Source organism: Aulonocara stuartgranti, assembly GCF_965226115.1.
Source record: "Aulonocara stuartgranti genome assembly, chromosome: 22".
NCBI lineage: Eukaryota > Metazoa > Chordata > Actinopteri > Cichliformes > Cichlidae > Aulonocara > Aulonocara stuartgranti.
The window spans coordinates 38,414,303-38,441,222 of NC_138957.1; the positions used below are offsets into that span (position 1 = coordinate 38,414,303).

General features: G+C 45.5%; 3 protein-coding genes across 8 annotated transcripts in view; 1 reads left to right on the plus strand and 2 right to left on the minus strand.

Annotated features, from left to right (window-relative positions):
• Positions 1–577: 577 nt before the first annotated feature.
• Positions 578–7,485, minus strand: LOC309699041 (uncharacterized protein). Its single transcript, XM_082521891.1, has 7 exons — positions 5,812–7,485; positions 5,140–5,484; positions 4,168–4,506; positions 3,987–4,088; positions 3,566–3,892; positions 1,650–1,979; positions 578–1,569 (listed from the first exon to the last, which is right to left on the minus strand). The coding sequence occupies exons 1-7, from the start codon at positions 5,837–5,839 to the stop codon at positions 1,490–1,492; spliced, it is 1,551 nt and encodes a 516-aa protein (XP_082378017.1). The 5' UTR covers positions 5,840–7,485; the 3' UTR covers positions 578–1,489.
• A 176-nt stretch (positions 7,486–7,661) lies between these two features.
• On the plus strand, positions 7,662–18,790 carry LOC309699043 (BCL2/adenovirus E1B 19 kDa protein-interacting protein 2-like). Of its 4 annotated transcripts, none has more exons than XM_082521897.1 (15): positions 7,666–7,781; positions 8,107–8,160; positions 8,827–8,948; positions 9,171–9,230; positions 9,307–9,402; positions 9,476–9,511; positions 9,595–9,645; positions 13,566–13,649; positions 13,735–13,896; positions 13,973–14,212; positions 16,081–16,183; positions 16,495–16,626; positions 17,669–17,755; positions 17,913–18,011; positions 18,153–18,790. In XM_082521897.1, exons 2-15 carry the CDS (start codon positions 8,120–8,122, stop codon positions 18,175–18,177), a joined length of 1,338 nt encoding a protein of 445 aa, XP_082378023.1. In that variant the 5' UTR covers positions 7,666–7,781; positions 8,107–8,119; the 3' UTR covers positions 18,178–18,790. The 4 variants fall into 4 exon arrangements, with proteins under 4 accessions (XP_082378026.1, XP_082378023.1, XP_082378025.1 ...); XM_082521899.1 differs by having other exon boundaries at positions 9,479–9,511; XM_082521898.1 differs by having other exon boundaries at positions 7,671–7,781; positions 8,110–8,160.
• Positions 18,791–22,818: 4,028 nt separating this feature from the next.
• cdc42se1 (CDC42 small effector 1) overlaps positions 22,819–26,920 on the minus strand; it is a 20,165-nt gene continuing 16,063 nt past the window's right edge. For all 3 annotated transcript variants that reach the window (XM_082521885.1, XM_082521887.1, XM_082521886.1), the window contains exon 5: positions 22,819–26,160. The gene's annotated coding sequence lies outside the window, so the exon portion shown is untranslated. The remainder of the gene's footprint in view (positions 26,161–26,920) is intronic.

Here is a 26,920-nt window from a genome sequence, read left to right on the forward strand (position 1 = left end):
CCTGTGGTGTCATTATGTTTATTCCTGTCAGCTGTTTCCCCTTCACCTGATCACTTCCTGTGTGTATTTAGCCTGTGCGTTTTCATTCAGTCTGTCAGTCTTCCTCCCTCCACGTTACCTCAGGTTTAAAGTCTTTCATGATTCTGTTCAGGGCGTGTTCATGTTTCCTCGCGTGCACCTGTTCAGAATCATGTTCGTGTCACTTTGTCGTAGTCGTCACAGTTTAGCTTTTAGTTGTAGTTCTCTCCCCCTGCTTTGTTTTTGTCTTCATGTCTTCAGCCTCATAAACGCTTCGCCTTTTGTGTAAACTCAGCTCCGTCTCCTGGCGTGTCTGCACCTGGGTGCTCCTTCTCACTCCCACATTCAGAAGTTAGGGAGATTGTCACAGTCTGTGGAAGTGGACGATCTCCCTAACTGGGTCCGATGTCCTACAGTTGTTTGTGGCGGTAAGCACAGACCCAACCACATATTTGCACTTGACACACGGTTGCTGATACAACACCCCTGGGCTGCAGCTTTTAGCAACACGTGCAGAACAACAACAACTCAGGACCCTTTTCATTCTTCGTATACATGATTGATAGGTTTGTAGCTTGAACCTATTCGCTGGAACGTTGAAGGCAATATAATTACACAGCAAGCAAGACACGAAGTAGGCAAAGTTCTCTGGTTTACTCATGCATGAGGGAGATCCGGCTGGAGCCAAGTGTCGTCCCACCACTTGACCCCCATCAGACTCTCAGCCAGGCTCCCCATAGCACTCCTTTTATTGTGGTTACATGAATATGCATAGGGTCATTAACATGTAACATCTTACATAGGTATACATGTGAACAAAGAATACTGTGTGTGTGTGTGTGTGTGTGTGTGTGTGTGTGTGTGTGTGTGTGTGTGTGTGTGTGTGTCCAAGATAGCTGGTGCCAGGAGTCTAGGGCTCCATCTGAACAAAAGGCTCTTATACTTAAAGAGATATACGTGTGTACATATATCAGAAAGAGAAAATACAACCTCTCCTAGGAGGAGGTGTGTGATCTATGCCAGAACACTCTGTAGAGGAGTGAACGCACTCCCCCCCTCTTCATGCTTACACAGAGTTGTTACAGACCTAGGATGAGACATTCTTTCAATCTACAAATGATTATATACTTCTAAGCTTAAATGGTTAAATATTTCTAAGCATAAATGACAATCAACAATACAAAACCTAACAATGATGGAGCTGCGGTGTGTCGGTCTCCCCCGCAGACGTGCCACAAACCAACGCCTGCCACAGTGTTAATGTCAGCTAAACGCTTTTTATCATGTGGATCCTGAGAAACAAACAGTACATGTTCTGTCGTCTGAAATACTTTAAAAATGGATGATGTTTAAAAACCTTTGAATCCCGCCGTCTTATTTCTTCCTTTCCTTTGTTTGGACTTTTAAAATCTTTCTTTACTGCTTGATACTGAGCGCAGTTCACCGAGAGGACCTGAGGGGGAGCCAGAGATCAGACAGACTGGGGCCCACGATATCTGATCAAAGGAGTCTTTTCTCCATTTTCTTCATCATCAGAGATGTGATTGAAATCTGCAGAAGGAGCAGACAGATGGTCAGACAGCAGGAAGAGACGAAAACAACAGAAACAGGAAACAAGCTCCTCCTCTGACCTCTGACGTGGAGCCTCAGACACTTTGCCCTCACGACTCGTTCTTCCTCTTTGATGGTGCACGTATACTCGCCACTGTCGAGCACCGTGGGCTCGCGCAGGACCAGACTGAGGTTTCTGTTCTTACGAGGATCTTCGTCCTCCATCTTTGTGCGGCCACGGTACAACCAGGTCTGCTTCTCCAGACAGTTCGAGCCGCTTTGATAGACATGGACAATCATGGGCCACGGCTCATGACGGCTCCACTCCACAGTGGCTTTTTCTGGTGGAGGAATCCAGGTTTTCCAGGGCAGCACAACATCGACCCCCTCTGACACCTTCACCTGAGGGACTGAAAGGACAGCCGATCAAAGCATCAGACCAGACATTTGATCACAGACTGTATATAAAAAAATATACATATCCACCGTGATGTCACCCAGTTGTTTGTTGACTCCATGTTTTGTAATTTTGGAGCCAAAAATGAGCAGAAGTTTCATAAGTAAATACAAAGTGTTGATAACAGAACCCCGAGGAGCTCCGTGACTGCGAGTACAGCCTCTGGGACGTCCTCCACTTTCTCTTTTTCTGTTTCCTCTTAAAGCTGCAGGCTACCTGCACTATCTTTATATGACGCTGACATCATGTCAAATATTCAAGTGTACACACAGATGTACAGGAGGTCCAAAGGGGAAAACTATCTAAATTGTTTCTGTATCAGGCTGTAAACATGTTTCCACATGGGAGTCTAAGGCAGACCTTCCCAAAGTGTGGGGCCCGCCCCCTAGGAGGGGCGCAGAGCCATGGCAGGGGGGGCGCGGGATGAAAGGGGGAGAAACAAACAAAACGCTTGGACACTGCTAGCACGGCGCCTACAGAAACACAAAGCAGGAGATGAAGCATCGCTGAATGTTTCCAAACCAACTTCATTCTAAGCCAAAGACTACAAAACATGGTGAAGCAAATCTGCCCTTTGGCTTCACCTGCACAGGTGCGGAGGTAGGTCTCCCTGCAGGGTTGGTTTTCCCTGCGTCTGGAGCAGCGCTGGGCTGTTTAAATCACAGACAAACAGGATCCCACATTCTTGATCTTTAGTTCACAAACACTTGTTGTAATGACTAACTGCTCCTGACATGTTGGAGATGTTTGCTCTTTATACAGTAAAGTTACAGCAGGATACAAATAACATCAGGCTGATCCTGACACGATTTGTTCCCTCGGTTCAAATCACGGACAAACAGAATCCCACAGCTGTTTATGTTTTTAAACCCATTTTGCACAGAGAGGCAATTTTTGAAAAATGTATTGATGCAATGTCGAACATTATTACACAGGAAAAAAACAACTACATGTAAAATAATGACACCGTGACGCCTCTGCCTTTGTAATGGAGGGACAGTAACTGTGTGTAAAACCTGCAGACAGTCAGATTAACAGCATTTTGTCTCTATCATTCTGCAGTTCATCTCATGTAAACAATAACGTGGCCACAGCGTGACGTGAATAAAGGCACATACCTTTGACGCTGCGTGACCAACTCTGTATTCCTCGTCCACACGTAAACGCAAAAAAAGGAGTTTTAAAAAAGTCTCAGTTTTCGGTGATTCCAAACGCCGTTTACGTGGACGAAACAGCTGTGTTTTCAGAAATACCCGTGTAGGTGTGGAGGTAGCCTAAAAGAGTTAGTAGTTTACTTTATTACTACCTGTAATTTATTGCAGTTTACTTGTATTTGCTTAATTGTTTACTAAATGTTTGAGGTGTGAAATATGGAACAAAATATGGGCGTGTGTGGTTGGAGGATGAGTGTGCGCGTGCACGCGGGGGGCGCGAACATCTTTCTTGTAAAACAAAGGGGGGCCCAGCAAAAAAAGCTTGGGAACCACTGGTCTAAGGGGACTGCAGGTACGAGCTTCAGCCCTGGAGCGAGGTTCTTACCTCTGACTTCCAGCCTCAGTCGTTTCTCATCCAGCACGACTTTGCCCCTGCAGAGGGTGCAGAGGTAGATCCCGCTGTCTCGTCTTCGCGGTCGCCTCAGGGTCAGACTGAGATCTCCTGATGTCAGCGGGTCCTCGACCATCTCTGTACGGTCCGTGTATTTCGCACCTGGTTTGCTTTCGCCGTTTGAGTACTCATGAACTGTGATCAGTTTGAAGCGAAGCCTGGAGCGCCTCCACACCACCGTAGCACCGACTGGCAGGTTAGGTGTGGTTTTAAATTGCAGGTGAACAGACTCCCCCCCTTCATCCACCTCCGTGGTGGAGACTGAGAAGAACCAAAACCAAAACATTAAATATGGAAGCTGAACCTAAACCACAAGATACACAGAACCAAAACGTAAAACAAATGGAAAGCATACCCATCTTAAAATAATACCAGAAATATGCTACAAAACCTCCACCAGCAACCAGACTGATGGCCATGACGCTCAGGAAAGCCGTGGCCCAGGTGGGAAACGGTTCTGTTGGTCAGAGAAAGAGGCCCAAATGTGAGCGTGTGAACCGCATCCCTCCCTCTCACCCGTGTCCCCTTCCACTCACTTTTGACGTGCTGCAGGGCTACTTTCTGCCTCAGCGTGTCCGTGCCCGTGTTGATGGTGCAGACGTAGTGACCGTTGTCTCGCTCTGAGGGGTACTTCAGGGTCAGACTCAGGTCTCCCGTTTTCAGCGAGTCCTCACGCATGCGCGTGCGTCCGCAGAAGAATTCGTCCTGTTTCTTCGGCAGCTCTGCGCTGCTGTTTGGGAACACGTGGACAATCATGGGGATGGGCTCGGAGCGGCTCCACTCCACGGTGGTGTCGGCAGGCAGCGGAGATGTCGTTTGGCAGGGCAGTTGGATGAACTCGGACCCTTCTGTCACCTCCACCTCCAACATGCCGACTGAGAGGGTAAAAGAAAAGGTGTGCATGACGGTCAGGGTCAGGTTAGTGTGAGGGGATGTCGGCCTTTTTCAAACGACTTCATCACAAACTATCATTATGTCCATGAGTTTGTTCAACATTTAGTTTTGTTTTGTCAGTTCAGCACAGATTTAACCAGCTGCTCCATGTTGTTATTCTTGGACCCTAGAGCAGCTTTGCTTGAGAGCCAGTTCAAGATCATCTTTCTCTATCGGATCCCAGGACTCGGAGCAGCTGAGAAAAACATAGCATGTGGTTCCTGATCTGAAGTCATGCTACTCTTACTTGTTCTCGAGGACCGAATAATTAAAAATTTGTGTCATCCTCAAAAACTGAAAGCTGGTGGGCGGGGCTTCTGTGTGCTACAGTGACCATATGTTAAATGGACAGGTTGTCATTCACAGACATCTTTTCTGTGTTGAAGTGCTTTCTGTCTAACGTTCACACTGTGATGGATGCATGGGTTGATGCAACCAGGGAATTGAACCATCAACTTTTTAATTAGTCCTGTTGACCTGCTGCACTGAGTGAGGTAAAGCAGAGTGGTCTAAACTGTTAAATCTTACGTGCCTGAGCTACTTTGACTTCAAAGAGAGCAGAGTCCGGTGCTGACCTTTGACCTGGAGCTCTACGTCGGTCAGCTTTAGCACGTCTTTCTGCTTGCTGATGATGCAGTCGTAACTTCCGGTGTCAGACAGCTCGGGTTTGCTCAGAGTGAGGCTCAGGTCTCTGGGGTCCGCCTCGTTCGCCCTCATTGCCGTGCGCCCACGGTAACGCATGTTCTGACCATCCGGCTCGTCTCGGTCTTCGTGCCGCCTGTGGATGGCGCTGGGATCGAGGTCAGGGCGGGTCCATGTCACTGTGGTGTCCTCTAGTAAAAAACCTACCCGGCAGGGCAGAAGCACAGACTCCGCCCCCTCGTACACTTCCACTTTTGCAGCCAAGGCATGCTGGGAAACTGGGACACACGCACAACAGTGTTTTTTAACTTTGCTGTCACTGTTTGGGAGAGAGACAGAATCTACCAAAATAAAACAGGAAGTGCACTTAAGACTTAAAACTCAGGAATGAAGTGAGAATAACCCCATTAGGGGGTAAATAAGCGAGAGAAAAAACTGAAAGTAGACTGAACAAAAATAGAGCTGAACAGTGCAGGTTAGGAGCTTTAGGACCACAAACCGTGCGTTGATTCCTGATAAAAGTCTGTCTGAGACCGCTGTGATCCAAAGCTGCTGCTGAGACAGCAAGAGTCAGAGATAACCCACAGCTGCCCACACTATCTTACCAAACACGAGGATCAAAAAGCTCCTCATCTTCCTTGAGTAAGTGTCGTTTTAAGGGCTGGCTTTGTCCAGAGTGGATCTATAATGGTGACAGGTGGCTCGTCGCTTCCCCAGCAAACAGAAAGAAAAACAAGCTCCAGAGAAGAGGCACCGGGAATGTGAAGATTCCAGTCGAGCAGCTTTCTGCAGCAGCAAAGAGGAGAAATCGGAGCGCCCCGTCCACAAAGTGCTTTTGTTGTTTGTGATGGATCAGTGAAGGACGCATAAATTACTGCAATGAAATATTGTTGTAAAGAGACAGGGAGCTGAGACGGAGGAATGAAGAGGCTGAACTGGGTGGTGTTGCAGCTGCACAGGATGAGACGAGCCTGGATGATGAGCTCAAAGGGAGGAAGAAAAATCTTCACTTGTTTATTCATATTTTACATTTATAAGATTCATTTTCAGTTATCAGATGCAATACATTCATTTCAGTTCAGCTCTGAGTTTTAATGACTGTTTGCATTTATAACCAATCAGCTTGTTCCATGATTCTTATGGAAAAATCTGCAAAGAAATCTTCCTGAGGGAGACAGTGCAGTGAAAATGTTCGAGTGGCACTAAATAAAGAAAGAAATGATCAAAGTACTGGAAATACTGAAGTACATCAAGTTGTTATTTAGAAATGTTCCACTTGTATATTATTGAAACTATCGTCTGATGCACAAAATGCACTACAGGATAGAGACAACATAACTATTACTGTGTTGTTGCTAGGCTTTCATCTCAGCACACCACCATACAAACATTCACTCGTGCATTCATCACTAGGTCCATTCAGCGGGCTCAGCGCTCCGATGGCCTCGCCGTCCTGCCTTTCAGACACCTGCACCTGATCCCAGAGGGCACGAGGTCACGCAGGGGCAACGAGACACCAAGCGCTGACCACGTCCTCCAGAGACAGCCGAAGATCTTTTGTGCTGTGTTAATGACCCTCTGCAGGTTTTTAGTGTCTGACACTGAGCAACTGGCATATCAGGCCACGATGCAGAAGGTGAGCACGTTCTCTAAGATCCCCCAGGAGTCTCAAGGAGGACGCTCGCCGAACACAGTTAGGGGAATGTGTTTCCCTATGACGTCAGTTACAGTCTCCTCCGTTTTGATGGTGTTGAGCAGAAGGTTGTAGTCAGCACGACATCTCGACAGTGTTTAACCTCTTCCCCGTACGCAATCTCGTCAACGGCCGTTCTGTCGTCACCAAGTTTACTGATGGTGTTAGAGGGGAAGGGAGGTGTGCGATCATGAGTGTGCAGGGCGTAGACACGAAGACTTAGCCTCGGGTCAGGGTGGAGGAGCAGGCGGTGCCAATGTTAACCACCTGGACAGGAAGTCCCTGATCCTGGAGGGCAGGGTTACAGTGTATATAACTACAGCATTTATATGTTCTGCTCATTTATAAAGCAACTCCAAAATTCTCAGAATTATTCATTAATGATAAGCCACCAAAGTATCCTATAAATATTTGAAGCTTTTCATTCTGAGCCCCTGCCAGCAGTCCTAACCAAAGCACTGGTGCAACAGACTCACACATGCTCCTCCTTCCCTGGGATCTTTTAATGTTCTCATGAAACAGTAATACCTGAACCACAGTGACACACATGCAGCAGGTAGCGACCTGCATGCTGCAGTTTCCACACCTGCATGTCTACTTGTACAGTCATAGTTGCTGTGGTAACGGGGAGGGCCTCTTGTTGCACCAACAAATCAAACCCGCCACACCTCTGTTGTCCTGTTGGCTAAAAGTACAGCGAGAGACGGGTGAGGGAGGGGCTCAGGTATCAGAGTTCACTCATAAACTCACTAAAGGCAGGTGTGATGTCATCAGGTGAGCCTTCAGACACACACACTGACTCTCAGGTGATCTCGGCTATTTACCTTGAACCCGTCTCACCTGTCTGACTTCACCTGGCCGTCGTCTTTCTGAGGACTCGCTGTAAGTCTTTTCTGACTCTCAAACTTTTCTTTATCACAGGAAGTCTTTTTCTGCTTAGACTTTTATTTTGTAATGTGTTCTTTGTCTTTCCTTTGCACTGTTTTTGTTAGATAACAGTTGTGTCAATAAAGATTATTGACCTGAGCCCAGAGTGTTTTCTCAGATCTTAATGCAGCAACGTTTCAGCTGATTCACAGTCTGCTGACGGTTATAATGTTACAGAATAATGTTTTCATGAATTCCATGCTAAACACCAGAAATGTTAGCTCGTTTAGTCTTGATCTGGCAGCAGGCTCTGGACTAACGCGGTCTCACTGATCCTCAGCAGCAGTAACAACATGGAGTCACGAGAGGAGGAGCCTGATGAGGAAACACAGAGGTCAGAGTTCATTTCAGCCTTTTGATTTCCTTCAGTTTGAAATGTAATCAAACAAAATCATTTAACAAACAGATACGTCCAGCTGTAGCGTCGTTATGGCCAGGGCTCCTGCTCCTCTGCAGCCAATCAGAAGAACAAGGGCTTTTAGCGAGGGGAGGGGCCCTAAAGAGACGATAGAGCTAGCTTCAGTCACAGTCTGAGTCACCTTTAAAAACAACAGCTGGGACGTACATATAAAATAATCAAACACATAACAACAATTTAAGAAAATAAGAAAAGCCTAGTGAGAAATCAGACAATCGAAGCAGTCAGAGGTCATCCTGATGTAAAACGCAGAGAGTAACAGTGTGTTTCAGACAGGTTTGAAACATGTGTGATGTCAGGGAGGTGGAGATGTGAAGGGCACTTTGTTCCACAGTTTTGGAGCAGACTGAAGACTGCTATTGATCACAGACAGCACACTCTGGGCCTGAGCTGGTTGCTGTTGTTGTTGCTGTGTGCTGCTGTAAAGCTGCAGTGTTAGAGAAACAGGAAAGTGTGTCAGTGTGTAACTCTGTGGCCGGGTCATGCCACAGTGGGTAAGAGTGAAATTTAGGCAGCATTACTGGACGAGAGAAAAAAGAATAAACAGAAGTAAAGTATCGCTCAGTGTGCTTCTGTGTGCAGATCATTTCTGAAAGCCAAAGCTACCGAGAGCATCCAAGCAGCCAACAGCTTAACAGATGATACGACCTCTACTAGCACTGCGACAGCTGTGAGCGCAACGTCTGCTGCAGACGGTCGATCAGGTACTGACAGAGCCGTCAGGCATGTCAGACACTATTCATGTATTCAAATACACTCACGTTCATTCATGCTGACCCACTGAGATCCAATATGTAGAGTTCATTCAAACAAATGAACATCATCAGTGAAATTAATCATATCACCAAATCACACTGCTGTGTCTATTACTGAAGGAGCACTATCGCTTTAGGAAAACTCAAACCTGAATCTGCATTTCTCTGCAGACGACGAGGAAACGGGTGACAAACCGCTCATCTCCACGCCACGCACAGAGCGGTCAGAGGGTATGGAGAACAAACGGTACGTCCTGGTCTCAGGCCAGTCCCTGTCATGAACTCTGTGGTGTTTTTGGTTTTAAAGATGAGGAGGAGGAAGAATGTGGGGGGCAAATATCTGTTGGAAATGAGGAGGCTGAACAAGGCAATGCGTGTAAGGAGGATGAGGAAGACAAGGAGGGTAAGGAAGACTCATCCAGTTGTTTTTCCTTCAGATGACATTTTCTCTTCTCAACATATTCACAATTTTCCAGCAGATGAACTGCAGCAGGTGTCTGATGTCCAGCCAGGTAACTCTGACAGCTGCTCCTTTATTCCTTTATTTTCTTCTTCTTCGGAGGTTCCTCTCTGATTGTTTCCTGTGTTCTGTCAGGCGGTGGCGACTCGGAGGATAAATCACTGACAGCCACGAGACAGAGACCGGGTACGCAGACAGTTTGTTGTTTCTGAGACGATGAACTTTTCTCTGCTCTTTTGATGCCACAAGAAAGAAAAATATACGAAAGCAAATACGGTGATTCAAAATAAATACATGTGTATTACAAAGTCATAGCTTAAAGCTGCGCACAGGAGGAAAGCAATAATAAAATATTAATAATGAAAAAAACATCAAACTCATTAAGGAAGCCATCAAAAATATTGAAATCTAAAATAAACCATAAATAGCAGTATGTTACTGTAAATACATACAGGAAATGAAAAATAAAACAATATAATAAAATAAAAAATAACAAAGCCTTTAAAACAATAATATTTTGAAATGGCTTCATACATTTTCAGCTGTAATTAAATTAAAATAAACATTTTCATCTCAAACCTTTACAATAATTTTGTGATTCAAATACAAATCTGCAAATAATTCCACTTCCCAGCGACCGGAGGCGGCGTGCACCCACACACTGTGCCACCAACAACCGTTCACACCTATGGCCAGGTTAGCCGTCCACAGACTGAAATCTAGAGCAGAGACAAAATATCAAAACAACCAGAGACACCAACGACAGCTGTGCTGGACAGAGCTGCGCCCATCTACTCCACCACATGGGTGGAGGGAGTGGGCAACCAACAACAATCACACAGGATACGATATTGTTCATAAACCAAAGCAATGCCCCGACGTGCCCAGTAAAAAGATCAGAACCAGACCAGAGCTGGACTGGAATCTGCTCCCCTGTGCACCACCAAGTCATCACTGTTAGCAAGAGCGAGCTCCAAAGACGGTAACTTAGCCGCTGCAGGACCGCATAACTTCTTCTTTGTGTTTTTTGGTGGTGCATTATAGTGATGCGCGAATCATGAACGAATCGTTCAGTACTCGAGAATCACTTTACTGACTCATGAATCATGATTCACAAGCCCAACTGACTCAGTGAATCAAATGACTCAAAAAATGCGATTCACTTTGGTGAGTGACTCATTAAAATCGATTCAGTAAAAAGAATCAAATTTACCATCACTAGTGCATTACTGCCCCCAGCTGGCCTGGAGTGTGGAGAGGACGCCGCTGACTGGCGTAGCTGCCTGTCGCGCCTGTTCAACAGTTGGCAGGAATAAAATATCTTTTTTTTTTTTTTTTTTGGAATAGGAATAAAATATCTAACTACACAGAAAATGAGCAAATGCTTTGCAGTCGTTTCGTTTTTCTATACACTGAAGGCAAACCTCCATACAATGAATTCCACTGATTAACAGAAACCCAAGTTCAAAGTCTACAAACCATACAGCTCTAAGACTTACGGGCCAATCACTTCCTCCCAGTATAACAAGCGTTTTCACTGGTCTTTGAATGTTAAGCATGTACATGTTTTGGTAACAATGCTGGTTTAACACAGCTTTCAGCCTTTTTCTCTTAACCATGCACAGCTCCAAATAACTTTTCAGTTCCTGCCAGTTATTCTGTGTTTTATATCCGTGTCATTTAACTCGATAGCAGAGTGTGAAGAAAAGCTGCAGAACTCTGTGTCACGGGCTGCGATGGCAGACTGTGGAGTAGCAGTAAAAGTAGGAAAAACACAACTTGGCGATTCTCCCTGAATCCCACACAGTGCACAAGTCCATGCAAGGTGAGAAAAGGGGCAACCCCCAAAACTCCCGTTCCCACACCTAGACTCCAAAAACACCCCGATTCCTGGTAACACACAAACACACTCAGGTTAGCGGGATATCTACAGTCGTGACGGTTTTCTCATACAAAAGTCCACGGCTGGACTAATGAGTTTTGACTCAAGGATCCAGCGCCGACCAGAGCTCAGCCACACTCTTAAATACAGCTCCCTTGACGATCTGCTGCAGCTGCTGTGGCTGCCTCTAGCGCACAAACACTTCCGGGGATGCGATCCCTCAGGCGACCCAAATCATCCGGGAGCACACACGGAGAGACGAAGGGAAAAAGCAGAGAAAACAAAACACCACACACAGAAAAATATACATGTATACAAAGATACATGAGCCCTGGGCGCCTAGACCCAGGCCCCGACACTTTGGCCTTGTTGCTGCCTGGTACCTGGTTCCTCTGTTTGGAGCTCCTATTCTCTCCCTCCTTAAACACCATCCTCTAACCACAGAACAAAGAAAGGCTGCCCATATCACCCATCAAGCTGTCACCGGGACTCATCCTCCCTTAGGTAGTCCTACTAAGCATGACAGGAAAGAGCAATAAGTAGATAAGGGATGCAAGGAAGAGAGCAAGGAACAAAAATAGGAGAAGGAAGCAAACATGAGGCTCAAGGCAGTGAAACGTAGCCAGCTACAGCTCATGGTTTGACTTTGAGCTATGCTGAGCTGTGCAAACAGTCATGGCCAAGCAGCTTTTGTGGCAGACATTTACAGTAGCTTATCACCCCGCGGGGTGAAAAAACTACTGTGGCTGAGTACGAGCAACAGTTACTACCGAAGGACGGGTCCTGTTCCTGCTCAATCGCTGCCTCGAAAAAAAGAAAGGCAAATTAAGATCAATTTATATTTGTAAAGTAATCCTTTAAAAAGACGAATGAAAATTTAAAATACATATTAAATTATATACAAAATAATAATAATTAATAATAAAGACATTATTTTGTTATCTATGTATATATTCACAGATGCGTGTGAACCTGAGTGAAACTCGCAGTCCATGGGCTGTAATACAACGTCGGCCCCCTTTGCAGCTGTAACAGCTTCAGAGTGTTTCTGGAAGTTTCAGGCTACGTTCACTCTGCAGGTCTTAATGCTCAACTCCAATTTTTGATCACATCCGATTTTTTTGTCTGCGTGTTCACACTACAAACAAAATGCGACAGCAAACGCACTCTTTTGTGAACCCTCAAAGCGGCCGCATGCGCAAAAGAAGACGTCACACACAACGCGCTCCGTTTAGACCCAGAGCAAACTTATTGCTGTTTTAGAGGAGCGGTGCTTCAAAGGATAGCTGCAGTACAAATAAAATGTTCACGTTTCTCCAACGTTGTTCCCAACAGTTTCACTGGATGGACAGGAAGCGTTCGTGATGTCTTCTCCGGCGCTGATAATTGGCGTCTTCTTGTGTCAGACTTAAGAGACGTATTTAATGCGACCTGACCATCAAACAGCAGTCGCTTTCTGAAACATCGGATATGTATCGGATTCAGGACCACATATGAAAGTGACCCAGATCGGATTTGCGCCGTTCACACTGTCACACCATGATCGGATAGATGGGTCGCACATGGTCAGAAAAGTCGGATTTGATGAGCTTTCGCCTGCAGTGTGAACGTAGCCTTTGACCACATCTTTCAGAAGCGGATTTGTGAGCTCAGACAGTGATGCTGTCTGATTCCCCCCGCCCCCACCAAACTTTACACTTGGCACAGTGCAGTCAGATTCATGCATCACAGTCCCAGATGGAGAAACGTGATTGGTCACTCCAGAGAGCACGCCTCCACTCCTTTACAGTCCAGTGGCAGCATCCTTTACACCCCTGCATCCGAGGCTTTAGATGGTGCTTGCTGATGTAAGACTCGGATGCAGCTGTTCATCCTTGGAAACCCTTTTTGATGAAGCTCTCTACGTGCTGTTCTTGAGCTAATCCGAAGGCCACGTGAACTTTGGAGGTCTGTTGGGCTTGACTCTGCAAAAAGTTGGGAATCACTGCACACTATGTACCTCAGCATGTGCTGCTCTGTGATCTCATGTGGCTGAGTCGAGGCAGGCAGAATCTGCAGCTTTTAGGCTTTTTTTCCTTCAAAAACTAATGTTTGCGCTTACTTGCTTTAAAAAAATGAAAATAAAAATCCAAACAGGCCCTCATTGTCGGGTGGCTGTCATTGGTAAACAGAAACATTCAGCAGGTATGTCACTGTTGACATACCGTGTTCTCTCTTTCTGCAGCTCCTCCCAGCACTCTAGCTTTGACCAGCCCGCCGCAAGCAAAGAAAAAAGTCCTGGTGGCTCCGACTCTCAGCCTGTCATTAGGTAACGAAACAATAGCTGGGAATTCTCTTTAAAACTCCACAGTTTTCGTTTCATTTCGTTTCAGCTCTTTGGTGTTGGGTTGCAGGTCGCAGCGGGTCCATGGTCTCTGATGACCTGCCTTCTGTCTTCCTTTCCCCCTCCCCTGAAGATGAAGACGACCAAGCACTTGACTTTGATCTAGATGCTATAGAGACACCCTCAGACAGCGAATCGCTGCCCTTCCCAATGTACGACCTGGACCTGGAAGGTGAGCGGTCATAGAGAGGTCATATAGGCCAAGGTTTGCGAACAGCTGTTTATCTTCTTACCTGATTGTTTCTCAGATGACCTGCGGCGTCTTGGTGTTGCCTCCAGCCACCACAGAGGTCACAGCTCCAGGTCTGACCCACAAACTGGTTGCCTGATGGAAACAGACCAGAGCGGACTGGGTTTTCTGGAAAGGGAGGATGTGGTGGACAGCCATGGCACCAGGTGGCGTTGTTTCACTACAGGTGACCCTCCGCAGGAGAGCCGGGTCAATATGAGCGTCCTGGAGCCGTTCCTCAGGGTGCTGTCTCATGGAGGTACTGCTAGCTACCTGTGCACTGATTTACCTGTTTTATCTGTCTTTGAATAGCTTCCGAGAATGCATGTGTGAGGTCAAGAAATGGCTTTTGGCAAATACTCTTATCCTTAATGATAAGAAAACCGAAATTATGATTTTTGGTAGTAATGCCCTTCGTGCCAAACTTCGGGATGCCTTTGGTTTTCTCACTAGTTCTTTCTCTGACACTGTTAGGAATCTGGGTGTCTTATTTGACAGCTCATTTAAACTTGATAAACAAGTGTCTGCTGTTGTCAGATCTAGTTTTTACCAGCTTCGCCTTATTTAAGATAAGATAAGATAAGATAGAACTTTATTAATCCCTCGGGTGGGTCCTCTGGGAAATTCGATTTCCAAAAAAGCACAGCACCGACAGAAGTTACAGAGTTACAGAATATTATATATATACACACACACACACACACACACACACACACACACACACACACACACACACACACACACACATATATAAATACAGAGACAATATAAATAAAATATACGAAGGGGATAAATAGGAATAAAAATAAAAATACAAGTGAATTGCACATTTCAAGTATTGAGTCTATTGCACTGTTGACTATTTACAAAAAGTATTGCACAAGGTATTGTACAGTGAGGTGAAGAGGCACTACAGCTTAGTTGTTCCCCCCTCCTTTGTCCTCCTGTTTCCCCTCCCTCTCCCCTCCAGAGAGGAGTTAAACAGTCTGATGGCGTGTGGGACAAAGGAGTTTTTAAGTCTGTTAGTTCTTGTCTTGGGGAGAAGCAACCTGTCACTGAACAGACTCTTCTGGTTGTTAATGGCCGTGTGCAGAGGATGCCCAGCATTGTCCATAATGTCCATCAGTTTCTTTAATGTCCTTTTCTCTGCCACTGTCACCAGAGTGTCCAGCTTCATGCCGACCACAGAGCTAGCCCTCCTGATCAGTTTCTCCAGCCTGGATGAGTCCTTCTTTGCTGTGCTGCTCCCCCAGCACACCACAGCACACCACAGGCAGGCCAGGCACTATATCCCGTATAAAGACCTAGAAAAGCTCATCCACGCCTTTGTAACGTCAAGGCTAGATTACTGTAATTCACTTTATTGTGGTCTCCACTCTTCCCTTTTACATAGATTACAGACAGTTCAGAATGCTGCAGCACGCATTCTAACTAAAACCAAGAAGTTTGCCCACATTACTCCTGTCCTTGCTGATCTGCACTGGTTGCCTGTCAAATATCGTATTCAATTTAAAATTTTGTTGTTTACTTTTAAAATTACCAATAACACTGCACCAAGCTATCTTAAGGAACTTTTAAACCCATATGCTCCTGCTAGGGCTTTAAGGTCATCCTCACAGTTACTGCTGGTTCAGCCCAGATCTCGACTGAAATCTAGAGGTGATCGATCGTTTGCTCTAGTTGCACCAGAGCTGTGGAACAATCTCCCGATTGGCATCCGGGCGTCTGATTCTATTCATTCTTTTAGATCACGGCTAAAAACATATCTTTTTAAACTTGCCTTTTCTACCAGTTAAATGCTGGCTTGCTTGCAGTGACCTATTGACCTATTGTATTAAATTCTCTGCTATCTTTCCATTACTGGTGTCTTTTACCATGGTGGTACAGTCTTACCTTGCTATAACCTATGTGCTGCAGTTTACTCTTATTGGTGGCTTTTATCTGTGAACATAATTCGTTACCTTTATGTATTTGATGTTAATGTGTGAACTGTTTTATTTTTTATTGTTTTATGTAAAGCACTTTGGTATGCCCAAGGCTTTTAAATGTGCTCTATAAATAAAGATTGTTGTTGTTGTTGTTGTATCTTATGCCCCCTCACACTTTTAACACCTGTTGGCAATCCAGGTTACTATGGAGATGGTATGAATGACATCATCGTGTTTTCCTCCTGTTACCTGCCAGAAAACTGTCTGGAGAACTACCAGTATGTGATGGATAATCTGTTCAGGTAATGAACACACATTGGCCTCTGACCCCTGACCTTCACCTCTGAGTCACTGCTCTTACCTACCCCACAGTGAGAATCAGACTCAAAGTCGTGGCGAAGAAAAAGACGGATCAAAAGGCTGAATTTGTCTTAGTGCACAGACCCACTACGGGTTCCAGTGTAAAACCAGTAAGAGTCTTTGTGGATGTGATGGTGCTGAAGGGGAACTGGCTCTGGTTCAGCTGTCAGATAATTGACCAGTGGCAATGCGGCAGATCAGTTCAGAGCTTTTGCGATCGACCGCCTCACCACTGCCTCTCTGTATGTATCAGGTTCGTAGTGGGCACTCTGGAGCTGATGGTGGCGGAAAACTATGTGATCGTGTATCTCTGTGCTGGAGGTCAGAAGGACAAACTGCCAGGAATCAGTTGGCTCAGAGAATGCTACACCACCATCGACCGCAGGTAAGAAAAAGCAGGTCCGAACATCCATCCGTCCATCTGTTATCGTCTGCTTATCCAAAGCCGGGTCGTGGTGGTGGCAGGGCGAGCTGCTATTCATCCTTTACACTTCCCAGTTTCTGTTGCGTGTTTTGTCTCACTCCCATTTCTTCTTGTTGCATGTTGAAGCTCTACTTGGAACCTTGTTAAGATCCAACGATGCAAAATAGGAGTTTTTGCCATTTTTCACGTGGTCTTAAACTTTTGATCAGGACTTTATCAATGGGCACATATTCAAGCTTTATTTCACTGATGTGTCCAAAGCTCAGGGATCTTTTTCATTGCTAAGAATGCTTACTCAGCCTAATAAATAATAAAAACACAGTTTTAGATCCAGTTTTTTCACTCGTGGCTGAAGGAGAGGGGTTTATTATTATTATGAATATCTGGAGGACATCGTCTTCATGTCATGAACTGATTTTCAGGTGATTTTCAGGTGTGCCAGGCATAATTTTTAATCTATTTCCTCCTTCATTCACCTGTTTTCAGTCTTGTAACTTTTTTTTTGTCTTTTACTTCACAAATTGTATTTCATTGTTTGACCCTTAACCCTGACATAGGCCCTAACATCCATGACCCAGAAATGGATAAATGGGAGACCATGGCTGGATGGATGATTGGATGTTGGTTGGATGGTTGGTTTATTCCAGCGGTCCCCAACCCCCGGGCCTCGGACCGGTACCGGACCTCGAGAGTTGAGGCTCAGGTGTGAAATGTGTGGTTTTCAGGGGTTTTATCGGTTTTCAGCGTTATTTTGTTATCGTTTTGATCGTTAACTCGGTTTTCCTGGGTCTTTTCACGTGTGTTATGAATAAATCTTCGTTTTTTTCAGTACCGGTACTAGTTTTATTTTGTTGTATTTATCCGCGACATCTTAAAGGCCGGTCCGTGAAAATATTGTCGGGCATAAACCGGTCCGTGGCGCAAAAAAGGTTGGAGACCGCTGGTTTATTCCAAGTCCCTAATTCGGTGTTTCTTTATGATTTTGGTGATTTTCTGCCTGCAGGTTGAGGAAGAACTTGAAGGGTTTCTATGTGGTTCATCCCACCTGGTACATTAAAGCTCTCATCACCATCATCAAGCCCTTCATCAGGTGCACAATCTTTTCTTCATCACCACCCGTCTGATACAGACACAGATCATTGTTTTGCTAGTAAAAGCTTATAAACCCCATCATGCTGTTTTCTTGGACAGGAAGTGGTCATATCTGAATGACTAAAACTCAAACTGTCTTTTTATTTCATCCTCAGCACCAAGTTCAGCAGGAAACTTCAGTTCATCAGCAGCTTAAAGGAACTTTCTAACGTCATCCCCACTGAGCATGTTCAGATCCCAGACTGTGTCAAGCAGTGAGTGACATCATTACTTATTTGTTCAAAGCTGACAGATTAGACGTATGTTTTAAAACACATTTCCTTATAAATGAATTAAAAACAGGAACAACCTCAGCTGAACACAAGAAATATTGAGACATATTGATTTCCCCGCAGGTATGATGACAGCCTGTCCAGGTGAGACTCCAGGTGGCGCTGCAGAGTCACGTACGTGTTTCTCTGACATCCAGCAGGATCTTATGCACTGTGTCAGCATCTGGGCTTCCTGAGTGAATCGCCGGCACTTCAAGACTTCTAACTTTATTGACAGTTTGTGTGGTGAACAGTGTTAATGGGTCCAACATCTTTATGCTTTAAGTTTAAACTGAGGGCTGTTGCAGTATGAGCCAGGAAAGAACAAGTGTCCCCTCAGATACATGACTTCATTTGTGATTTTAACTGAAACATTTCCCACAGTTACAACCTGGTTTGTAGAACTTAAAATTAAGAGTATTAGGACAAAAGCACAATGATGTAAAATGAACAGCAGGTTCTGTGCGTCCTCAGAACGACACGCAAACATTCAAGTTTGATACAAAAAAGTGTTTGTGAGCCAGAACTGTCAGAGATTTCAACGGTGGATATTTTGAATCAAAGGGTTTTATTTTAGAAATGCGTTTTTAAGGTTTGTAACACATTTCCTCCAACTTTCAGTGTTTTCTGTCAGAGTTGAACCTTCAACCCTGTCTGCAGTCAGGGTTCGCCTTACAGTGAAATGTTCTGTGCTGCTAAATAAACTCCCAATAGTTCCACAATCTGGGCTTTGTGTTTGAACCTCCCGCTTCCTACTTTGCAAGATTCACACTTCAAAATGATGCTATTATAAATAATGTTATTATAGACATGGTGCTGATTCTCAGCTGCTGGGCTGTGATCCTGAAAACAGCGAATAGTGTGCACAGTCACTGAGAACGAGTCTGACTCACTGCTGGTGATGCAAACGGCTCGATATCCCAGAATCCTCTTCTGCTTTGTAACATCTGTCACATCCTCTTTATCGAGGATAAGTGGAACACCGATATAATTATAATGATAAACAACTGGATATAACTGGCTCACTTTCTGTGTGTTCATCACATGTTAGTTACCTGAATGTGTATGACACGAGGGATAATCTACAACTGCAACCCATCTGTTAGCAGAGCCTGATGTAAGGTATGTTTGCTGCTGAAGTAAATGTCTTTTGTAGTGTGTCACCACCCCACGCCTGATCCCGACTCCCCACCCAGGAAAAAAGAAAACCTGAGAGCCGCGCTGGTTTGTCTCGGTGACTCGCATCACTGAAACGGCAGAGTTTGTGTGGACACTTGAACACAGAGAGCATTTATAAAGAAAAGGAAAACATGTCTGTGGGTGTGTGACTGTTCCTGTTTCACTGCTTTATGGGGACACACAGTCACCTTGTGGGTTCTGGTCTGCCTGGGCCCAGAACCTTTAGGTCCCTGTAACGTAAATCATGACAGTTACAGTTAGTACTTCACTGAGATTTGCTCTGAAGTGATGGAAACATTGCTGTGTGTGTAAGTGGTCTGTATGAAACCAGCCGCTGGTCAGGAAATGAAGGCTGACAGGAAGGAAGTGAGGTCACTGCTGAGGAAACTCCATAAACAGGAACACAGAGCCGACTGTGTGCGAGTCTCAAGCCAACCGAAATGTGTTTTTCTGCTTTTTCTCCATCTGTCAAAGACTGAACACTCAAAAAGACTGTCAGCTGGGAGGACAGTAACAACAGATTTATTCAAACACAGTTTTAACACCTTATACTTGCTGTATGTTGTGCTTGTCACTGCACATAAATGAGACCATCCAGCCCTGAACAGCGGCGACGCAGCAGCGCATGCAGCGTACGACCCATTACACTTCACAGCTTAGTGCAATATTTAACACAAAGACAGAAGATAATTGGCTGCATTTTACAAATTAATCAGAATTCAAATCGATCTTTTCACCGCCCTCAGTGACTTCAGGGGAGCCACACATACAGACACATATGTCCACACTGGGTGAGCTGACAAAGTCAACGCTAGCAGCCAGGTGCTGATAATCGAATGATTATCAGATAATCACCGAGCTGCTGAGGGTGACGGAGCACAGATATGACAGACATGTCTCTGTTTAGATACATCTCTAACGATTTAACACAATTCAGCCAAGCTTTGACAGGAGAATGGTGGCTAAGCTGTCACCCCTGTTGGACAACATCTCCCAGCCCATGCAGGAGACTCTGACAGCACTGAGCAGCTGCTTCAGTGGCTGCTGCACCCACGGTGTGGGACGGAGAGATTTCACAGGTCTCCCCACGGCTGTCAGACTCCACAACAAAGACTTCAGCTGATCAAACACATCCACACATGTGCAATAACACTAAGTGCAATACTCTTTTCTGGCATCGTTGTATTATACTCATATTATATATAGCATTTGTATTCTATTTTATTTGATTGTCTATAGTATTTTATTCTATTCTATTGTGTACAGTCTTATTGACATCTTATTCCAGTGTTTTTCTCTAATTTGTCTATGCAACTGTCCACTGCTTTAACAATAATTTCCCACGTGTGGGACTAATAAAGGTTATCTTATCTTAAGATCGCGAGAGCTCTTCAAGAGAGTGTCTTCTAAATGAACAATGAACTGCGAGGACACACAGTCCCGATCAAAAGTGAGACAAAACAGCTTTTCTTGGAAACAACAAACAGGCTGTTTTACAGCTGATCAAAAAAGGACCCACAAACCCCAAAACAGAAATCAAAGTTCCGAACATTAACTCAAGAAAGAGCAGCTCCAGCTTATTGTTGATCAGATATTCGCTTCAGCACTCTCGATGCAGCGTTTCCATGAGGCGAGGGGTTTGTCCATGAAGGGCATCGACCGTCTGGAAAAAGCTCGGGGAGCTTTTCCAAGGCTAAGAACTCTTACTGAGCCTCATAAATAATAAAAACACATTTTTGACTTCAGGTTTTTCACCCATGGCTGAATGAGGGGGGTTTATTATCACTATAATTGAAGAAGAACATGTCAAGAACTGATTTTCAACATAAAGGTAAAATTATTGCCAGAAGCATTTCTGTGATCCTACAAAATAAAAGCCTCTGTAGTCTCAATCTGTCTGTATAAACATGTGCTGCTCGTGACTGCAGATGGACACCGTTTTCCTTCAAAGCCACAAACACCCTGCTGTGGACGTTTGCTGCTGTATACCAGAGTTCAGATATAAAACACACAAACATAATAAAAGCGTTTCTGCGGCTCGGGGCAGGAACGTGGAGCCGGAGCTTTTCTGCGCTGTTTCTCTTTGAAAGCGTGGAACATTTATGACATCACACACGCTCAGCCTGTAACAAACCAGCTCTGACCGCCTCCGTGTTTCCACTCGTCCTGCTTCCTCCTCAGTGCTCGGCTGGCGTTTCCATAGAAACACCTAGTTTAACCATCATCATTATAGCTCTGCGGTCTGTGCACAGCTGCATGTAATAAAATGTGAACGCAGCCTGTGAACGGGGTCATACGTGTAGAAACACACGTCTGCCCTGACTCTCAGTGTTTCTCATTAGCCTGTGCACAGACTCACGCTTCACGAGAAAGCGATGCTGCGGCCTTCCTTAGACCTGTTTGAGCTCATTCATAGTTTCTGTCAGAGCACCTCTGGTCCCCGTCAGTCCTGCACATTAAGCTACAGGAGCTGTTCCTGTGCTAACACTAGCCAGGCTGAGTCTGATTCGGTGAGCTCGGAGGAACGGCCCAGCCTGCGCGAGTGAGTTTATACACCTGTGCCTGAAAACACCTGCATTTAAAGATTAAGTGGTTTGGTCCAATGCTTTTGTCCATGTAGTGCATTTAAGACCTCAGTGCTGTTGGCCAACAGCGTGCTGGTGGAGACTGTGCTTGAAGAGAGGAACAACATCAGTAATCTAAATGTAGGCACTGCCACCGGGAGCGCTGCTGCGATGATGGAGAGCAGTTGGAAAGGAAGCAGGGCCAGGAGCAGTGGAGGTGGGTTCAAGCTGTGGGGCATCCTGATGTGAACAGTGTTGTGGGTGAAGAGAGCGTCAGACAGGATCATGCATTTGAAAGTGGACATTAAATCGGTGATGTTGTCAAAGTGTTTGCCCCACAGCTCAGAGGTCAGTTAGAGGAGAGAGAAGGAGTGTCCCAGTGGGAGAGGGTGCTGGGTGCTGCTGAGGAGAGGACTGCAGAAGGACAGGTGAGAGGGAGAAACACAGGGTCATGTACACGAGTGAGACATACACAGGTGCACTACAGCCACTGCAGTCTGTATGTATGGACACTGTAAGGTGCTGCTAGCAGAGAATGTGGCTACTCTGCAGGATGGTGCTGCGGAGAAAGACAACCACACATGTGATGGTTGCTCTGAGAGTGCTGACGGAGAAGGACAAAAGCAGCTTCGGTGTCTTCGTGGATCAGAGAAAGCAGACGATTGGCTGCCAGAGAGGAAGTCAGGAATGGCAGAGAGACAGTGGTGAGGTGTGAGTGACAGGTGGGTGGAGCCCCGTCCTGTCTGCAGCGGTGATGTGGACTGACCAACCCCTGACCTGAATTCAAACATTTGTAAGACATCCAGGCCTACGAGATGAAACCCCGTCTCCATGACGACAGCTGAACATGTTTGCTGTGATTTACTGGGAACAAAACGAAACTGAACCATCGACCCTCAAAGGCGTTCCCATCCACGTTTCAGTACTTTAGGACTGATCAAAGTGTTATGTTTGTACTACTCTTAGAATAAACTTCCACTCTTGTCACACTAAGCCACAAACACAGGTTTGGTGAGACAGATTTATTCAGCCATCATGAGACACGCATTACATAAGAAGAATAAAGGTGTTTTTGTGCCTCTGCAGGAGGAGCCGCTTACACAACACAAGACGCCACACAAACCTGATGATGATGATGTGACAAACTCAGGTTTTGTAAACACAAGGATGCAGCTGCTGCAGGTTTCATTAACGTGACTTTTCCTGCATGCAAAGTTAAAACCTTCCAGATCTTTGAACAAATATCCTCGTAAACCGAGCCAGGCTCACGAGTCTAATGTGTGATCCAGTTTATTACTCAGTGCACAGAAGAGTTCAACGTTTCACATCAGTCATCTGCACAGTAACGGACGCAGGAAGCAGCTTCGCTGCCGACTTCAGCTCGTTCCTCAGATCTCGCCGGGTGGGCAGACCATCATTGGACCAGCAGGAAGTGTCATGTTTCACGCTCACAGCTTTAAAACCAAAACCCCCACAGCTCGCTGACTGACAGTTTCCTCAGCCAATCAAACGTGAACACAGCTCAGAAGAAATCCATTAAAACCCTTCTGCCCAATCATTTGCATTCACTTTAATCCCAGCGCAGCTGCGGGGGGGCTGCTGATTGGCTGACATCAGAGTTTATCAGTGTCAGATGACAAACAGCTGCAAAAGGAAAAGTTAATCTGATGAAGACTGTGTGGTTTTGGACAGCGTTCCCACCGAGGCTCTTCCAGAGAAGCTCTGTGATCAGCACTCTCAGTGCAACAATCATATGCACCAATAGAATCAGCGTCTATCACAAAATAAAAGCATAGTGTGACACAAAAGCACTCTGTCTGTTTCCACCTGAAGGGAAAGGACTGTCGACAGGAAGAGGCTTCATTTCCCAGAATCCAAGAGCGAGAATGAGCCACAACGTCGACTCCAGCCTGGACGTCCTCGTCTCCACCTACACGCTTTGTAAAGTCACCGCAGTCGGGACGGTTTCTGACGTGGTCAGATTTTTGTAATCAAATCATTATCTGTGCACGACTCCCACATCCAAACAATCCCTCGTATGCTCCCGTCTCTTTAAGACAGCCCTCCCTAAATCCCACTGTTTTCTCATTGGTCAGTGTCTGGAAACCTGCAGTTAGTCGGTGGGCAGAGATGCGTTATAAAAGTAGAACGAGCTGTTGGAAGCTGAGCGTTCAGAGCAGCCTGAACATTTTCTCTCAGGAGGATTAAATACGTCTGATATGACACAAAAAAGGAAGAAGATGCGAGTTTCAACTAGTCTGGGAAAAAATCTCAGGCTGAACATCTTGATCTTAAGAAAACATCCTGATCTTCTTCAGGCCTCGGTGGAGGAGACGTTCAGGTTCCCAGCATGAGTCTAGAATGAGAGTAACAGTTTCTGGAGCTAAAATGATCCAAAACAACGATGCTCCACAGGAAAACAGTTTGTCCCGGGTGAAAGTGTTGGAATCAGAGACCTATCCTTCCTTTGTGTCCATTAAAACAGTCCCCGTGTCTTTGAACCAAAGTACAACACGTTCAGGTTTCAAGTCGAGTGTTGACACGGTCAGAGGCGTTCCTGAAGCTGGTTTAACGGCAGCGTTAATGCCGCATGTCTCAGTTTGTGAACACAAACGTTTTCAGTGGGAAGCTGGAACGAGCCGAGTCAAATACAATAACTCCTCCCACGCTCTGCACAGTTCACCAATACACCAGAAGCTCGGGCACTTACGTTCCCGTCGTCGCCATTGTCGATGTGGAGCAAGTGCCCAGCTGCCATGTCACTCTGTGGTTTCCGCGGTAACCAGTCAGACAGTTTTCCCTGACGAGTCAGTGCTGCTGTTAGAGCATCCGGGCACAGGATGGCGTTCATGAACGGCGCGACTCGAATAAACAGACCAATCAGATGTGGCTCACTGTCATGACTGTGCTGCGTTTGTGTGCGTGTTTGGAGAAACAATCAGTGCTGGCTCTTACTGGCAAACACATTTAATAACTGGATGTGAAACAGGATTGGCTGGTGCACACAGAGCTGGGAACAGCTGGACCAACCTGTACGTTAGTGTGATTTGCAAAAATAAATACAACGTGGACGAATCTTCAGCTGTGACAGAAGAGCTGCAGTGAAACTTACACGAAGCAGTTTTTATCAGCAGATGTTTCAAAAACTACAAAATGATCTTTTTCAAGACAACATTAAACACATTTGGTTTGTGAGCTGAGATCAACCTGAACATCTGGATAACAGCTGAGCAGATGTGAGACAGCCAATCAGGAACAGCAGAAGATTACACACGTTTAAAGCAGTAATAACTGTGACACCTTAGCTTACAACAGGCCTTTCAAGCAGTGCGCTAAAAACAGGGAGCTAAAATATCTCATCTGAAGCCCCGTTTGGGGTCCCTGAACCACAGTTTGAGTAACACAGTAATTGGATGAAGAATTTAAAAAGCGTTAAAAATAAAAACAAAGAACTTTCTGAATAATAATAATAATAATAATGATAATTTTTGGTGTTTTTCTAGTGGAGGTTTAGGACTGTGGGTCCAGTCCTGCATGTCTGGATTTCTATCGTTGTGAGGACCCTCCATGACACAACCTGAACAACAAATCTCAATCTGCAGGCATGTCCTCACATGATCCAACAATCACACAGGTCTCCACAAAGATAGACATGTAAGAGCACAAGCACACACAGTGCAGTCCAGTGTAGCAGGGATTCATGGGACTTTCCCGTCTCCTAAAACAAGAGTCCTTTAAAATTCAGCACCAGCAGCGTCCTGGGAGACGGCATCCAGTGATGTAATCACTTTGGACACGTGATCCCTGAACATACGCACGGTTCAGAATCTGCTGACGAAGCCCCAGAAGGTGTAATGATCCTTCAGGAGCTGAATACTAAACAACGGGCCATCCTCGAAATGAAGTCCAGTAAAAAACACTCCACAAAAAACGTCCACGTGAAATCTTAAATCGAACACTTTGGAGCCAGAAAACTTTTTCTTTCATAAATACAGACATCCTGTCATTTGTTTGATACTGAAAAAATTGAAATGGATGCTGGGAAATGGAGTCTAATGACGTTAATACTGACAGGGAAACCTGTAGTGACCAAAAATATTAGTTTTATTCTGGTTTCTTCAAAGGTGGGAACTGATTATCAGTCTTTGTGAGTAAAAAAAATCCACAGTTATATCTGGTCAGGCTAGTGCCTCCTGTAGGTGTTAGGGGTTCAGCGCTTTGCACAAGGGCACTTCAGTAGGGTGGAGGAGGGAGTCAAAGCACCTGGCTGGCAGTCAAGTGCTAGAGGCGAGGCTCAGTGTGGAGAAGAAAGAGTTCGGTCAGCTGGTCTGGGTCGATGTCATACACTCCTAGAAGATGAAAGACAGGAAACGTCAAACGGTGCTGACTAGTGTAAAAATGTGGCAGTCAGCGCCCCCTACAGGCAGAACATCCTTCAATCCAAAGGGTTCATCCTCTGGGGATCAGGATAAACATCTGTACACTTCCACAAACTCTAAACACGTGGAGGAACAGTGAACTGACCGATGCTGGAGGTGTGCTGCAGCATAAACAATTATGTAATAGTTACAGTTTATGGGCAAGTGCCCTCTACTGGTCAAATGAATGGTGACAAAGTGCGGGGGGGTGGTGACAGGGTCAGAGTGTGCAGGAGGGGTGTCAGGGTGGGTGGACGGAAACCGTCGGACCGGCTCAGCACCACAGCTGGTTTTTGTTTTTCTAAGGACATTACCGACAATACAAAAAACTGTAGTTCTGTTTCATCAGGTTGTGTTCTGCGATAAAGTGACCCATGGAGATCAAACAGGTGCAAGGTGCACACTCAGGTTTAACGGGAAGGCAGGGTTCATCGCTGCTTCGATCGCTAACAGGAAGCTCGGGCTCAACCACACTGAGCTAAGGCTGCCAGCTGTCTATTCTGTTTTTAACCTACTCAGGGTTACTTCCTGTTTCGTTATAGGTACAGAAGATCTGCATACCACGGTACAGGAAACCATACAGTCCTGGACCCGACTAAATAATCAGTCCTTTACTCATCTTTTCTAAAAAGTGATTTTTAACAGCGGCTGCTGGAACATCTTCGCCTGTGATGCTAAATGAGCTGAAATG

Bases quoted from the DNA above. Each gene is read 5' to 3' on its own strand.
- LOC309699043 (XM_082521897.1), top strand. From the start codon at position 8,120: ATGGAGTCACGAGAGGAGGAGCCTGATGAGGAAACACAGAG. The intron at 8,949-9,170 runs GTACTGACAGAG...ATTTCTCTGCAG, and splicing joins TGCTGCAGACGGTCGATCAG to ACGACGAGGAAACGGGTGAC. The intron at 9,231-9,306 runs GTATGGAGAACA...TTGGTTTTAAAG, and splicing joins ACGCACAGAGCGGTCAGAGG to ATGAGGAGGAGGAAGAATGT.
- LOC309699041 (XM_082521891.1), bottom strand. From the start codon at position 5,839: ATGAGGAGCTTTTTGATCCTCGTGTTTG. The intron at 4,507-5,139 runs GTCAGCACCGGA...TTACCCTCTCAG, and splicing joins CGTAGAGCTCCAGGTCAAAG to TCGGCATGTTGGAGGTGGAG. The intron at 4,089-4,167 runs GTGAGTGGAAGG...TCTGACCAACAG, and splicing joins AGCCCTGCAGCACGTCAAAA to AACCGTTTCCCACCTGGGCC.